This window comes from Saccopteryx bilineata, chromosome 11 (assembly GCF_036850765.1).
Source record: "Saccopteryx bilineata isolate mSacBil1 chromosome 11, mSacBil1_pri_phased_curated, whole genome shotgun sequence".
Taxonomy (NCBI): domain Eukaryota; kingdom Metazoa; phylum Chordata; class Mammalia; order Chiroptera; family Emballonuridae; genus Saccopteryx; species Saccopteryx bilineata.
This window is the reverse complement of record NC_089500.1, coordinates 22,936,021-22,952,245: the sequence shown is the minus strand read 5'-3', so window position 1 is coordinate 22,952,245 and position 16,225 is coordinate 22,936,021. Positions and strand designations below refer to the sequence as shown.

The 16,225-nt window shown below is 51.8% G+C and overlaps 2 protein-coding genes across 3 annotated transcripts in view; one reads left to right on the top strand and one right to left on the bottom strand.

The window, feature by feature from the left end:
* ARK2N (arkadia (RNF111) N-terminal like PKA signaling regulator 2N) overlaps nucleotides 1–16,225 on the top strand; it is a 273,891-nt gene that overhangs the window by 224,764 nt on the left and 32,902 nt on the right. The gene's annotated exons all lie outside the window — the stretch shown is intronic.
* LOXHD1 (lipoxygenase homology PLAT domains 1) overlaps nucleotides 5,062–16,225 on the bottom strand; it is a 138,820-nt gene continuing 127,656 nt past the window's right edge. For both annotated transcript variants that reach the window (XM_066247390.1, XM_066247391.1), the window contains 3 exons: nucleotides 12,083–12,215; nucleotides 10,570–10,728; nucleotides 5,062–5,542 (listed from right to left, as the gene is read on the bottom strand). In XM_066247390.1, coding sequence (XP_066103487.1) covers nucleotides 5,062–5,542; nucleotides 10,570–10,728; nucleotides 12,083–12,215 — 773 coding nt within the window. The remainder of the gene's footprint in view (nucleotides 5,543–10,569; nucleotides 10,729–12,082; nucleotides 12,216–16,225) is intronic.

Sequence of the window (16,225 nt, the reverse complement as noted above, 5' to 3'; positions counted from 1 at the left end):
CTTCTCCATGTGATTCCAGTAGCTCCGTGACATCCTCAGCCTCCACCTCCAAATTAAGCTGTTTACCCATGGCAACAACCTTCTCTGTTACAGCCTCCACTGACTCCTCAAAGCCATTCACAAACTGGAGACACAGTTTTTTCCCACACACCATTTAAGTTGGTTTGCCTCACTTCATCCTAGGGAAAAGCAATGCTTGCCAAATTAGTTCATCCACGTAGTCTGTAAGTACGAAGCTAATGGCATAAGCTGGAACACTCAAGCCTCAATTTATAAAGTTTTTATGGGAGTGAGCATCGTAAACTCAAAACGATGTATATTGAGACTGTCGTAACCTGAGGACCCTGTATTGCCATCTATGTCTCTTGCCCCATGAATTGGGGCTCGTTCTCCGGGCCCCACCATTGACCAGCATGTGGGTGTAGGAAAGACTACCCTTCCCTGGCTTTCCAACTGTAAAAACCTGGACAGTAGATTAGGCTCCTTCCAGTTTCTACATTCCACAGCCTGTGTTTATAGACCCCGCCCTTTCTATTATCCTTGTCTATTTCATCTCTGCTTACACAATGGAGGTTCCCTGAGGAGGAAGGGCCTGAGCTATTGGGGCTTGCTGTCTGCAAGCTGGAGGCCAGGAAAGCTGGTGGAGTAATTCAGTTTGAGACTGAATGCCTGAGGACCAGAGGAGCCGATGGTGTGGGTATCATTCCGAAGGCAGAAGACCGATGTCCAGCTCAAGCAGGCAGGCAGGAAGGGGGCAAATTCTCCCTCCACCATTTTGTTGTATTCAGGCCCTCAGTGGGTTGGCTCGTGGCCGCCTGTGTCAAGGAGGGTGACCTGCTTTCCTGAGTCCACTGCTGCTAATAGCTGTCCTCACTTGGAAACTCTCTCACAGACACACCTTGAAATAATATTTAATCTGGGCTCTCAGGGTTCAGATCCACACATAAAATTAACCATCACACTAGCCTCGCCTCGCCCCAGGCCACACTGCGGCCTCTAGGCAGGAAGGACAGCAGCCATCTTTCCTCCAGCTCATAATCAGCATCGCCTCCCCCACCATCCAGGTGCCGCCACTCTCAGCTTTTCCCTGTTAAATTTAGGGCTAGAATGCTCTCTCCTCCTCTACAAAGGCATTCACTCTCAAAGCCCATCTGTCCCAAACCTCCTTCTTTCCCATGGGTCTCTTTTTATCCCTTTTTCCAAGGTGGAGCTCCCCCACCTGTTCCGTGAAGCCCCTTACCTTGTCCTCACACAGGGCATTTGGGTCCTACCGGTGGTTAATGCCTGGACCACGCTCTGCCAAGGGGCTGGGAGTAACAAGGGTGCCAGTTCAGGATGGACACCCAGCACAGAAGTCCACAGGAAGAGGGGCAGCGACAGTACTTCTGACCTCACCTAGTGTGACCCCACATAAACAGACACATAAGTGTTGTATCTGAACTGGCTGAGTTTTCTTCCAGCAAAATCTTGAGTTGTTCAGCCAGAACCGAGAAAATAGTATTAGAAGGCTTTTTGTTTAACCTACTTAAGGGCAAAAGTGTTTTTTAGACTGTGGTGCAACAGTTTGTGCATAAATAGCTCGTGCTAATTGCGAATGAGTTTTAATCTTTTCTTTGATGTCGCCCCCCCCCCCCAGATACTTATTTGGAAATAACTTGATTAGCAGTTACTCAAAAGCAATACAATCAAGGTTCTTCCCAAATATTTCTTAATGGAGACTTGTCTCTAAATCAGGGGAGGAAAAATGGAGCCACTATAAAACCTTGTCACTCAAGCAGCCATCCTTACAAGGAAGAACTTTCTGCCAATTGGCAGCAGCGGGGGGCAGGTGAGGGGTGTGGGGAGGAGTTGGAGTTGGTTTGGGAAAGGAAGGAGCAGCTTTGACTAGGACTGCAGGAATGGAAGGGAGGGGCCAGGGAAGGAAGACACTATCTCCCCTTGTTTTCTTCACCCTGAGCTCTAGTGAGGGGGGTCTCTGTCTTGATGGGAGTAGCAGGCACATTCCAGCAGCACCTGCCCATGGCCAATCACCCCAGCCATGACTAGGAGCTATGTCAGCAGCAGGGGCATTGGGGTGCAATCATTGGAAGAGGAACCTTCACGAGAGAAGGGGCTCATTCAACTTCACCATGGCTAGTTGTTGGGTCTCAGCCCTGGGCTGTGGGTTGTTGGGGTACAGAGCTCTGTAGGGGCTTTGCACAGGAGACTATCTGTCCCTTGGGCCAGGACGGGGGTGCAGCAGCGAGTGCCCTGGGGAGGGGCCTTGCTGTCGGTTGCCAGCCCTGCCTTTGCGTGAGCCTGAGGCTGAGTGCCTTTGTCAGGTCCACACCCTGGGCTTCTTGCTTGCTTCACCCTGATCCGTTTTGCTTTCGGCCCTGCCCAGAGGTGGTTCCCGAGTTTGCCTGCAAGGAAGACAGAAATGGAAGGGGAGAGCCCTGACCAGGGGCCGATGGGGTGAGATTTGGAGGGAGGCCCCCTCCTAGGGGCTGCCATGGGGCGGGCACGGGGACAGCAGCCAGGTGACAGCATAATGCAGCCTTTTGCTACTCTTCTCCCAGTGACCTTGAACTGGTTCTGCCCCACCTGCGCCTACAGCCTCCGCACAGCCTGGGCGGAGAAAGGAGGACTGTAGGCCCCTGAACAATATCACTTGCTGAGGGCCCCAGCCCTGTGGGGAAGGTAGTGCCTCGCCCTAAGGAGAAGGCTGTGGGGATGGCACCTGACAGGTTGAATTCACCGAGACCCCAGGCCCCTGCCTATCTCCTCTCACTCACCAGGCACCTCTCGCCCGAGCCTCCTCCACGGGGTGTGAGGGCATCAGACAATCTAGTTTGAGCCCAGCTGTGTCCCTGTGGACTGATCAGTGAGTAGGAGGCCCGCTCTGGGCCCACTAGGAAGCGGGGAGTCTGGACTAGGGGGCCTCATAGCATGGTAGATGAAAGGGCGGATGGGGGCAAGGGGGCCCCAAGCAGAGGGGACGCCCCTGCAGAGCACAGCAGAGAGGGTGGTGTACATCACAGCTGCAGGGTAATGTGCTGGGTACGGAGCTGCGGGCAACTTGTTCCCAGTCCTGGGAACTCGGGGAGACAGCTGGGGGGGGGTGTCTCAGATCTGAAACTAGACAGAGTGGAGGGTGAAGGGACTGAGGGAGAACCTACACAAGTGAAGGGAGAGGAAGGGCCCACACACCCCAGTCCAGAGAGAGAGACACTGGCCACCACAGCACGCAGGGAACTCGGCTCTAAGTGTGACATTTTGGAATTTATATTGGAATCAGACATTTAAATGACAGAATTGTGATGAACTTTGTTACTGAAAGTGGTTGTTGGATGCTTTAGGACCTGAGAGAGTCCAGAAGAATTGTGAGGCTTGTCTAAATTTTCATCCAGGGACAGAAGAAGAACCAGTCCACTGAAAAAGATCCAATAAAGCCGTTTCATGATGACCTCCCCCCCCCCCCCCGGGACAGCACAGCCCCCTCGAGTCCTGATTGACATGACGGGCATACTCTGAATACAAGAGCTGAATTAAAACTGTTCGCGTGTTCACTCACTTAACCCTCATCATAACCTACGAGGTAGGCACTATCATTCTCCCCATTTCCCAGATGAGAAAACCGAGAGGTGAAGTAACATGCCCAGGCTCTCCTGGAGGGTGAGATGTGGAGCTGGGACTCATACCCAGGAAGCCTGCCTGCCCAGCCTGTGCTTTCAACCTTGGCAGCTCTCCAAGCTCCTAGACTTCCCGAAACTTGCCTCAGAGCTATGAAGCCTTGAATTTACACCTGTGTGGGCTGGCGGGCACAGGAGACAGAGCAGGGTGGACGAAACGCTTACTGAGGTGCCCTCCTGTTAGAAGACCTTCGCCTTGGCCTGACCTGTGGTGGCGCAGTGGATAAAGCGTCGACCTGGAAATGCTGAGGTCGCCAGTTCGAAACCCTGGGCTTGCCTGGTCAAGGCACATATGGGAGTTGATGCTTCCTGCTCCTCCCCCCTTCTCTCTCTCTCTCTTCTTTCTAAAATGAAAAAAAAAAAAAAAAAAAAAGACCTTCGCCTAATAAGGCTTTATTGCTCAGGGCCCCCCCAAATGCAGGAAAATCAGGATTGGGGTGCTCAGTTCTACTGCCCTCTCGCTGTGCAATGTCCAACCCCTCTGTGACTGCCAATCAGGGAGTGTGGGGGTGGGGGAAGGTAGGGTGAGGGGGTGCATGTGCACATGAATGTGCAGTTCTCCTCTTCATCAAGGTCACGACCCCCTGAGGGCAGCTCTCAGTCCACCTTGCCCACAAAGAGTCACAGGCAGTCGGTGCTAAATAACCCCGAGACCCCTCCTCCCCTCCCAGCCTGAAGGCAGCAGCTACCAGGCTGTCCCAGGCCCCGCCCCCCACCGCCTTCTGCTCGGGTCTCCGCTGTGTTAATCACAGGCTGGGGCAACAAGCAGGCACTTGGCAGGGCGTTCTCTGGGAAGCGATGGAACAAATCTTGTACCTTTCTGCAGGCTCATAAATCTCCTTGGTAAAAATACTTCCTCGTGATTTTTTTTCTGTTTGCTCTGGATTTATTGAAACTAGGGGAAAGGGTGCATTTTTAGTGAGCAGATAGATGCCAAGATGAGTACTTTGTGGGGTGTAGTTGGTAATAATTTAATTAGCTCAGCTTTTGGGGGGAAAAATAGTGTTTAGTTTTTGCTTAAAATACACCACCCTGATGGCCTCTTCTTCCCCACTTCTACCTCCTGGTGAAGCCCCGTCTCCCACCCACACCGGCAGCGAGTCTCAGCCTGGTCACTGCTGTTATTGGAAGAGAAAATGCAGACAGTTATTTCCGTGCAGCCATGGATTATGACACATGTTGCCTGATTCCTGTAGGTCCAGGAGACTGGGGAGGGGCAGGACTCTTCTAGTGGTCACCCAGAGTGGCCTCCGGAGGACCATAGAGTTCTGGTCCATAGTGCCAGCTCCAGGAAGCTTCTAGGAAAGACTGCTGGAAGCCAGGTTGGGGGGCAGGAAGGTGTGGTTGGGAGCAGCCAGGTGAGAGGGTGGGAGGAAGGGCCTCCAGCCCCTCAGACAGCAGGGAAGAGGTCTCTCCAGGTGAGCCCGTCTCCCCGCTTCTTGTCCAGCCACCGGCCACAGCTGAAGATGGTGGCCACCCCCGTGCTGGTGTTGGTCACCTCCAGCTTGTCCACCAGCCAGCCTGAGAAGTAGCCGCTGCTGTCATGTTCTAGGCGGACCTTACGCAGTTCGCCCAGATCCAGCGTCTCCAGGAAGAAGTGGTCCGTGCTGCCCCGCTCGAAGAGGTTACGCATTTTCTGCTTCAACTCCCGCTTGCCCGTGTCCCCGTTGGACCCATAGATGGTCACAAACACGTTGGCGTCGGTGCCGGCCCCTGGCTCCTGGCCCGTTGTCACGATGACCTCGTACTTGACTGGAACCAGGCTCTGGATCTTGCTGGCGAAGCTCTCGGTCACCTTGGTGACTTCAAATACCTTGAAGTACTTCCTCTTTCTCTTGAGGGGGATGAGGGTGTCACAGTTAAAAAAGTACCTGGGGATGGGGGTGGGGAAGCTCAGTGGACACCAGCCGAGGCTCGTACCCTCCCCCAGGAACCCTGGCCATCGTAAATGGTTCCTTCCCAGGTGACAGAACAGTAGGGCTAGAAATGTCTGCATTAAAATGTGAGGATTAAGTCTTGTTCATCTTAACATTCACAGAGTGGCATCTCCACTCTTCCAGCTGTCTTTTTCTTTTTTTGATTCTCTTTTTATTTTTCGCCTCACACTCCATGTCTGATCCACCAGCCAATTCCAATGAGCTGCTCTTTAAAATAGACCCAGAGCCAGCTCACCTGGAAGAATAGGCCGTGTCTCGCTCTCTGCCCTGCTGCCCCTTGGTCCAAGTCACCGTTATCTGCCACCTGGAACATATCAGCCTCCCAACCAGTCTCCCTACTTCTTGTTCCCTGTGGTCAGTTCTCTATACAGCAGCCCAGTGACCCCATGGAGATGTAAGCCCAAGAATACCATTCCTCTGCTCAGAACTGCCCACTGGCTTCCCAGGTTACAAAAACCTCACCACCTTACAAAGGCCTGCAAGACCCTGTGTGATCTTGACCCTCCTCCCGGTGTTTACCTTTATGATCTGTCACCTGCCTTTATGCTCTAAGCTCACTTCACACAGCCATGCTTATCCCCTCACTCTCGCAAAGGGACTGATGACTATTTTTACCTGATGTTGTCACTTGCAGAGGCAGCTGTGAGATTCAGAGTGACAATCCCAGGCAAAGCCAAGTGGAAACGTGGCTATGGAATGTGTGCTCCAAAAATCTCTCACACTTGGCTGAGTTGAACTCTGTGTGTGTGTGTGTGTGTGTGTGTGTGTGTGTGTGTATGCACGCACACATACACACGCTCATGGATTGCAGAGTGCAAGGATTAAGAGAAAGTCGGCTACCACAAACTGAAGCAAGGTCAGGGTCAAGAGAAATGGTCTTGGACCAGAGTCCACTCCCTAACACCACCCCAACCCCACATCTCCCCAATTTTGTCAGTAAGTGCAATAATTACCAAGGAGAGAGTCAGAGGGCACGGCAGAAAAACACCACACACGGTGTAAGGGATCCTGGAGTCTGCTTTAGCCCTGCTACCGTGTGACCCTGGGCAAGTCCCATTCCCTACCAGGGTCCTGATATTCCCATCGGCAATGCTAGGTGTTTAGACTGAACTGCTATGGTTTCTTCCCATTCCAAATTGCTACTTTTAACAGCTTTGGGAATGAACAATTCTGGCACTGGCTAATGACTCTGGGAATGCAGCCGCGAAAGGGTCTGCCCAGTGGTGGAAAATCAAACTCATTTTTAGATGAAAATCAAGAACAGCAAAATGACTTGGTTTTCTGCAAACTTCCTAAATACCAGGGCTTTGCATTCTTGCATCTCATTAACTCCCACAACAGCCCTGAATTGCAGGCATCATCCTCTCATTTCACAGAAGGGGAAATTAAGACTTGGAGAAGAGAAGTCACTGTTCAAGGTGACCCAGAGCTGGGCCCAGGGCCAGCCTTCCTGGCCGCTGAAGAGCCATCTATTTCAAGACACTTCGCAGGTTCGGAGTTCTGTCTTCCTGGGATATATCTTGATAAACCTGGGTTGTTGTTACAAAGCACACTTTCTTAGGAGGGGATACATTTGCATTCTTTGTTTAAATATTCTTTTAAAATTTATTTCTTTATGCATATGCTCACCAACATGCATAATAAGTCTATATCAATGCAGAAATTATGATCACGTGCGTGTTTTTCTAAATTCACTCCTTTTCCTTTTTTGCCTGGTGTTAGCTCCTTTTTTCTCCCTCACTTCCACTTCAGTGTCCCACGGTCACCTCAGATAACCTGTCACAACTGCAAGCGAACCTTACCAAATTCCCCTCCACTTCCCCCAACCCTGCACAGACCCACTGACACCCACACGCGCGGAATGCCAGTGTTCCCTTTACAAATACGGCATCGCACAATACGTGTTTTCTCCATATCTCACTTTTCTCACTCAACAGTCCTTCCTGGGACTTGCTCCAAGTCATATGGTACATATTTAATTCATCATTTTTAATGGCTGAAAAATATTCCCTGGCGGAGCCATAAGAAAATGTTTTCTAATAGACATAATTACAAGATCACCCAATCATGGGACCTCGGGGCTTTGCGTAGTGAGGACTAGCTGTGTAAGGACACACGCCAGGTTTGTTCCCACCGGAAAGAGGGGGAAGGTCATCAGGAAGAGTAAAGTAAAAAGCAGAGAATAACGGACACAAGAGAAATTGAATACATGAAAAAACACGTAGACTATAAAACCATATACCTGTGAACAGTGTGTATGTGTGAGATGTTAGAAAGATGCTGGAGAGAATGGGGTCAGGAAACACTCAGGGTGGCCGCCCTGGCTAAGTCCCTACTGTAGGGAATCTTTACTTACTTCTGTACACACTTTGTATTATTTGAATTTTTTAAAATGATTTGTATTGTATACGATATTGGGGTAGAACAATGAAGTTGTTTTTGTACTTCAGAAAAGAAACACAAGCCTTGCTGTGTGTTCTCCCACCACCAAAATCCTGACCTCATCAGCGACAGAGACCGAGTTGGAAAAGTGGTGCGTGTTGCCACCGAGGAGTCAGATCTGGCAAAGGTTGGAAGATGAAAATTTGAGATTACTGTCTTCATAAGAGCTTGAGAGTAAATTCACTTGAAATTCATGGAAAGCCAAATATTATGGTTAACGTGGTGGTTGGGAAGGAACCGTAGACACACATACAAGGCTATGTAGTGGTTTTTATAATGGCAGAATGGAGTGTGTGCCAGAACATGTCGATTGTCACAATGATTAAGCATGCCTGCCCAGTCCCCGTCCTGGTTGGAGGTGATATTTTCGGGGGAGAAAGGTTGTCTTCCGCCAGAAACCACAGGTCTGAGGCCTGCACAGGGGGCGGGTCTAGCTGGAGTAGGGCTTCTGAGGCCCCCAGCCTGGCACCCCGACATCCTTCCCCTACCTCCAGGCTCTAGAGAGAAGCTAGCTTCCCTCCCAGAAGGAGAAACGGAGGGACAGAGAGGGGATGGGTTATCACCCGAGACCACACAGCTGACACACAGCAGCTCCAGTATCCAGGGTTCTGGACCCCCTGTTCCCCTCTCCCCGTGGGCAGAGCCTGCCCTGAGGATAGTCCTTCCTCCCCATTCAGTCTGAGGACAAACTGACAAAAGGCCACGCTCTTGAGGATGAAGGAAAAGAGGCTTCACTGGGAGGGGCAGCCTCTTCCCACTGGATGAAAACCCTGTGACTCGGCCCCAGGACTGCGGGATGCGGAGCGCGTGGAGGGGGCTGGCCCTCCCGGTTCCTCCTCCTGAGACCAGAAGGTGCCGGTGGTGCTCAACTCTTTGGCTGTCGTCTCTCGCTCATAGCCAACATTGGCCATTTAAAGCTAACTCAAGCGATGATTATTTTATTTTATTATTGTATTGTCTAGCAGTATTTTGTTTTGCTTTTGCTTATTCTGGGGGTTTGCAAAGGAGCCGTGTCAGCAGCCATGTTCCCTGTGCCTGGGAGGCGGTAACCCATTGCAGCAGGAGCTGTGACCTGGCTTTGGCTTGCTGAGTGAGGCAGGGACTCGTCTGGGCCCTCCGTGTCCCTGCTCTCCAGGCGTGCCCAGGGACTCCTACAGGAGTTATTAGACCCCAACTGTCCTTCTCTAAAAGAGCGACACATACCATTGCACCCCAAGAGGGAAGCTGCTATAGACCGAATTGTGTCCCCTCAAACGCACTTGGTGAAGCCCTAACCTGCAGTGTGATGATATTTGAAGATGAGGCCTTTGGAAGATAATTAGCCTTAGCTGAGGTCATGAAGGTAGGGACCCCAAGAGGGACTAGTGCCCTGAAAGCAGGGAAAGGCATCAGAGTGCTCTCTGTCTCTCTCTCTCTCTTTCCCTCTCTCTGCCAAGGAGGACACAGCAAGTTAGGGAGAGAGGCCTCGCCAGACCCTAAGCCATGCTGGCATCCTGACCTCGGATGTCTAGGTTCCAGACTGAGAAAAATTGTCAGTTGGCTGAGCCACCCAGTCTGAAGTGCAGAAGAAGTCAGAACCCTTCCCTGCCCAGTTCCCAAAGGGGAAGCTTGGTCAGAGGGGGCCAATTCCAGGGGCCTGCGGGCCGCAGGCTGAACATGGACCGACATTGCCTTGAGAAGCTGGCAGCTGAGGGGTCTGCACCAGCTGCCGCTTCTATCTGGTGTGCTTATCATGAAAGGTATGGCCATGGGCAGGGCCAGCCCCAAAGGTCTGCACAAAGGGACTCAAGGGGCCAGCAGCAGGTTTGGGGGTGCCCCAGCACGAGCTCTCACTCCTCAGGCCCACCCTCCCTGGGCAAGCCGCGCCCTCAGCTTCCCCTTCCTCCTCTCCTGGTTCTGGGGTCTCTCCTGCCGTCCAGAGCCTCCGGCTCCTTGTGGCCTCCAGGAAGGTTACCAAGTGGTTTTAATTAGACCAACTGATGACTGTGGACTGTTACTCGAGTAACTAAGACCCTTAATCTCCAAAAAGGCCTGAGTCCCCAGAAAGGCCTGGTGAGGGAAGTGGAAATCCCTTATCTCGGGTCCTCAGAGGCAGGCGGGCCACGACATTACCCCGGCTGTCTCTGGTCCCTCTACTGCTCCACGGATGGCAGCCTTTTGCCATGACTGTGGAGCAGCAGGCTTCAAAGCGGTCTATCTTTATCATTAAACAGTGATGAGAAGGGAGGAGAAGGAAAGTCTCTGCTCTCTGGCACTGTCTCACTCAGCATTCTTCCAAAGTGTCCCTGGAATAAAAGGCTGGAGCACCTAAAATCATGTGGTCTAGTCCTCTGATCCTGGGGGAGACCTATGGTTCAGATAGCTCCAGAACAAGCACACCTGCCTCTCCCCTTCCTGCCTCAAAATCTTCCCAAATGAGTTGACCTCGGCCTCAAAGGGGACGCCTCCCTGCGCTGTGCAGTCTGGACAGTCCAGCCCCAGCTGCCTGCTGGGGGAGCAGGGGGGCGGCACATACATACACGTTGCTGTACTCCATCTCGGTGATGGTGACAGTCTTAATGTGCCAGACCAGCTCTCTCTTGGGGATGAACCGGTCCTCCCTGGCAAGGTGGCCCACGCAGATGGCAGCAATGTCCCCCAAGTAGACGCTGTCAAACTCAAATGTGTCTGTAGTCCCCCTGCAGGACATAAAGATGTGGCCAGTGAGAACTATGCATGCCCATCAGTGTAAGTAAGCATTTACTGAGCACCTACTGTATTCCAGGCTCTGGTCTGAGGAACAGGGATGGAATGGCAAGCAAGGGCTGATGTGAGGCCTCTACTCCTCAACAGGTTCACATAGTTTTGGAAGAAGACAATCACAACCATTAAAAAGCCCTGCCTACTGCCTGGTACCACCCAGCACCAGTGGATGGTAACAGTGCCTGGAGCTGAGAGGTGGGTGCTGCCCTGGGCCCGGGGCTTTGGACAAAGGAGGTAGTGGGATGGGAGAGGAAGGGAAGAGTCCTCTGAAAGGGACCCAACTTGGCAAAGCCAGGGGATGAGAACAGCGGGATGGAGAGGTGCAGACATTTCTGTGCAGGGTGCTGGCTTGGCTGGGGGTTGGGTTCAGCGGGGGAAATGTGGGAGGAGGAAGAGAGGGCAGCAGTCTCTGGTGGACTGTAAGTGCCGGTGGAAGGAGGTCAGACTTCATCCTGACGTTGAGGCAGTTTAAATAAAAGGCATAGTGGGTTATGGGAGGGAGACACTTTATTTAAACAATTTTGGAGAGCGTGGGGAAATGACGTGGGCATCTGAGCAGTTGCAGGGGAGGAGGTGAGATTCTCCAGGGTGTGCCTGCCAGCTGGGAGTGGTGAGCAGAGGCCCCATTATAGGAGACCCAATTTTTATTTTCCTGTAAAGAGTCTCTCTCTTCCCTTCCTCCTTCTAACTAGAACTTAATTCTATGCTGTCTTATATGATTGTTTTACATTTTTATGTGCAGATGTCCTCCTTTTGAACTGGACTGTGAGTTCTTATCTTCGTGGACATAGGATAAAAAACCTCTGTAGTGATTCTGGGTCTTGCTGCATAGTGAGATCTTTAATTACTTAATTAATGTTACCACAATTTCCCATTAACATTTTAAAAATTGAAATATATTTGATATATAACATTGTGTAAATTTAAGGTGTATGACACATTATTAATTTGTTATATATTATACCATGATCCCCTGTTGTAGTGATAATTAGCACTTCATTTATGTTACATAATTATCCTTTCTTTTTAGTGGGTGGATAAGTATATTCCAGTCTCTTATGGTGGGTTCCCTTTAAAGGACAGTTTGTTTCTAGCTTTCCCTTTTATAAACCTCCTGTTTCAACCCTAGCACTCACATGAGGTCAGTACACAGCAGGTATCAATAAACACTTGCAGTGTAAGCCCCTTAACATGCTTATGGCCCTTGTGGGGGGTGAGGGGTGATCCTTGGGGTCCCTCCCTTACCCACCCTGCCCACCCCCATTCCCCTCTGGACACCCTTTTGCCTACTTCCTAAAGACCCGCTGTCTTCCAGAATTTTCCACGAGAAACTCTTTGGATCGGTTTTTCCTGCCCTCCAGGATGAGCCAGACGTTCTCCCTGGTTTCGCCTCCGTTGCCTGTTTCTATGACGATCTCGTAGGCTGCAGGGGAGAAGGTGGGAGAGGGTCAGTGGAGGGGAAGCAGCAACCACCCTCAGGGCCAGAGTTTAATGGCTGCTCTGTCCAGGTCCTACGTTTGCTCTTAGATCAAGCCTGAGGTAGGAGGGGGGAGACAGGTTAAAATGGCCATGACTGAGGCACTATAAATAGAACCTGATTTGGGGGCTAGAATGACATTCCCATTTTATTTATAGTAGCAGCCTCTTTGCTTGGGGAACATGGTAGCTGCTGGGAGTGAAGCAACAGCCGCTGCTGCCTCCAGAAGACAGCCTTTTGAGAGATGCTGGGGCCTGGCTGTCAGGGCTGGATGAGCCCCTGAGTGCAAAGTAAAATCATATGCAAAGAACAGGGAGGTGAGGGGGGCCCAGCCACAGAAAGGGACTGGAAGGCCCCAGGCAGGCAAGACCCTCGGAGAGCTTCAACTCTCTCTAGCAAGCAGTCCCACTCGCCGTCTTGTCTCAGCGTCCTCCCCTTTACCTCCCTCCAGCCTGGCTGCCTTCATTCATCCAACGTTTGTTAAGTGGGTGCCAAGTGTCAGGGCTGGGCTAGACTCTGGGTGACCTTGAACTCGATCTTTAGCCCTAGACACACGCACTGACTATCCCAACAGGTCAGAGTGTGGCCGCCCTGCGACAAAGGGCCAAAGCACCATGTGGCAAGAGGAAACGCCTGGCTCCCTGCGACCTACCTCGTCTCCTAGAACTTTCTCCCTCCTGGAGCACGGGGGCTAATGTCCACCTCAGCGCCCCGCACGGATTGTTCTCTCTGCCTTCAGTGCTTCCCCTCCCCCTCCCACCACCTGTATTGGTTTGGCTCATTGCTTCACCTGCTTCTATTTCTTACTCAAATGTTACCACTTCACTGATGTCTATCCTAACCACCATGATTGAAATTGCAACCCGATTCCCCCCAGCACTCCTGGTTCGCTTTACCTATTACGTATTTTCTCTTATCCCTATCACCTAGTACCCGCTATCATGCTAGGTAGATTGAAACACGTGTCGCTAGTCACATCCATGATCTTTCGAGAGGAAGTTTCAATCAACATATTTCCACTTTGCCTTCTTTTCCAATTCATCAGTGGCTTAATAAAGCGTGGATACATGATTCTCAACTTTGTTGACAGGTTGCTGGGAAGAAAGAGAGGAGACAGAGGAGGGTCAGGGACCTAAAAGAACAGGGGCAGGTAGAAGTGGTGAGCCCAGTCCAGCAGGGGGCAGTGTAAGGCTCACCATGGGCCCAGCAGACCCACAGGACAAGCCCAGTGGAGAAAGGGAAGCTACCATGAGAGTCATCAGCATAAAGAGGCCAACCTGAGCTCAGGAGGCCTGAATATGGTTCAAGTGGCAGGACAGGAGAGGGGAAGAGGTGATCCTTGACATCTTGCCTGTGCCCTGGGCATGGCATCTCAGAGGGAGATGGACAAGCAATCCAGAATATACTGCGAGGAGCCAATACCACGTCACGTGAGCAGCTGCTGAATTGTGTCTGTCTTGAGGCAAAAACCGCAGGGCACGTGGTGCTGTGGGGGAGTGCCCTGGCAAGGGCAGCTGGGCTCTGGTGGGCACCTGGGACTCACTGCTCCCGACCACCTTCCCGGCTCCCGTGGTCAGGAGCAGTCCACCCTGGGAGTGCCTATCATGTGGCTTCAGTGGCGCTGAGAGTCCCCGCCTGGCCAGTCAGGATCTTCCTCTGGGAGACACTCTCTTCCCTTCCATGGAGGCTGTTACGCTAGGAGGCTGTCTTCCCATGACGTGGAGGAGGAAACACTTGAGAGGAAAAGGCGCCGGAGACACTGAATCCGCTGGAAACCTATTGACGTCACTCAGCCCGAAGACAGCCAAGTTGAAGCCAGCTCTGCCTTTCCCAAGTTCAAGGAACCAAAACACTCCCTTTTTGCTGGAGCCAGCTTAGTGTTGGGGTTCAGACATGGACAACCGAGAGTCCTGGCCATGCCTGACGTCTTCTGTTTGCCCTCATTGGGACTGCCAGAGGATGGGAGCTTCAGGAGTGTGCGTACGAAGGCAGGTTTCCTAACAGAGCCCCTGGTGGGGCAGTGAGCCCTCCACCCCTGGGGAGCTGGCCAGCAGGCTGGGCTGTGTCTGGGCTGACTGAACAGGCCTAAGAGCTTCCCAGGAGGGCGAGTAGAAAATACTAAAGAGGGAAGTATGGCCCTGCTCGGGGCTGTCCCAGCGAGAGATCGTTTTTGTCCTCCCAGGTGTGTGAGCACTCATGTGTATGTATGTGTGTACATGTGTGCATGCATGTATGTGCATACATGAGCCTGCGATCTTACTGTCCAAGCCTTACCCCGTGTCAGTTACAATAGACTCTGAGGGCAGGACCTGGACATCGGTAGTGAGAGAGTGCCCGTGGCCTTCAGCGTCAGCTGCAAGTTAGAATCAAGAGCAGACACCCATGCTTGCAGAGGGCCGGGAGCGGCTTCCGAAACTGCTAACAAGAATTGGAGGTGAAGGCAGGGAACAGGAGGATAAATGAGGTGGGAAATCGACCAGTCTGGAGTACCAGCCAGGCTCAATACTGACAAGACCTCCTGCGGTGCTTCAGAGGCCTGGGCTAGGAGACAGGTCACCTGGGCCCTGCTAGGTCCCAACAGACCTCAGGTGTGTCACTTCACCTTTCTGGCCTTTTCCTTTCCCTACCCATGATAGAGAGGTGTTCTCTGGCCCATGGGGAGGGGGTGGGTTCTGAGGACCTAATGAGAACAGGGAAATTGAGTGCTATCCACAGATAAAGCTCTGCTCAAGTACAAGAGGGAGTTTGTTGTCACAAGCTGAGTGCCCAAAAGTGCCCCCTGGATCACAGACACCAAATGTAGGTGCCACCAGGGCAGAATCTCTTTTATTCATTGGTGTGTCCCCAGTACTCAGAATAGGCCCTGGCACTGAGGAGGTGCTCAATAAGCATTCGGTTGAATAAAGGTAGCTGAGGGTTGACTGATTTGGCTCCAGCTGCTTCCTTGGTTGTCCCCGGGATGAGCTTCCATCTGAGGACAAAGGTGTGGTTGTCTGTCCCTGATGGGCAGTGAAAGAGGGTGCCACACTGCCCCCTGCTGGCTCCTATAGACAGACAGATCCAGGTGCATCCTGGGCTCTGGGCCCCTGCTCTCCCATCTTTAGTTCATCACATCCTTTCAGAACTAACGCATGTGTTGCCTACCCTTTGCAATCCCCCTGCCAACCCAAACCCCACAGGTCTTGGCAGCTGTTAGGCAGTAAATCTGTGAGGGGGACTCAGTGACTATGCTCCAGGCTTCACAGTCCTCTCCTCCACTGAACGTACCTAGCCTGAGGAGCCTCTGCTGCTCTTCTTGGCGCTGTGTAAGGGCTTGAGTGTTCCCATTGCACAACGGGCTCAAGTTTCACCCTCTGACAAGATTGTGAGGCTCAGAGGAAAAGGACTGCACCTTCTTCCATTCACTGAGCACTAACTAACCACACAACTGTTAAGTCCCAGTGCCTACAGGGCTACAGAGGGCTGCAGCATGACTGATTTTTGTCCCTGAAGCCTAGGAGCTTACAGTTGTTCAGGGAGACTAACACAGTATAAAGTCAATACAAATAAACTAGAGGTCACAAACCAATGTGTATCACTCATAGCATTTAACTTAAAACTGAACACTCAGTAATTCCTCAGTAAGCAATTACAGAAGCTGGGAGTCCACCCTCGAAATGAGGGCAGGAATCTTCATATAGATAACTTGACAAACAGGTTCTTGGCCCTGGTTTGAACGCTCCCAGGGGCATCTGTGCTCAGTACTTCTCAAAGCAGATCATTTCATTATTCGGTAGTTTGGATGGCATGGCAGAGATGGGCAGGTGACTTTCCACCAAAGACCCATGTTTCCCTTCCACAGTGTAGTGTTTGCCAGGAAGGGGCTGTCCAGCCAGGGACAACATTTCCCAGGTGCCCCTGCATTGAGGTGGAGCCAAATGACTAGTTCTCACCAATAGAAAGTGAGTCAGTGTGTT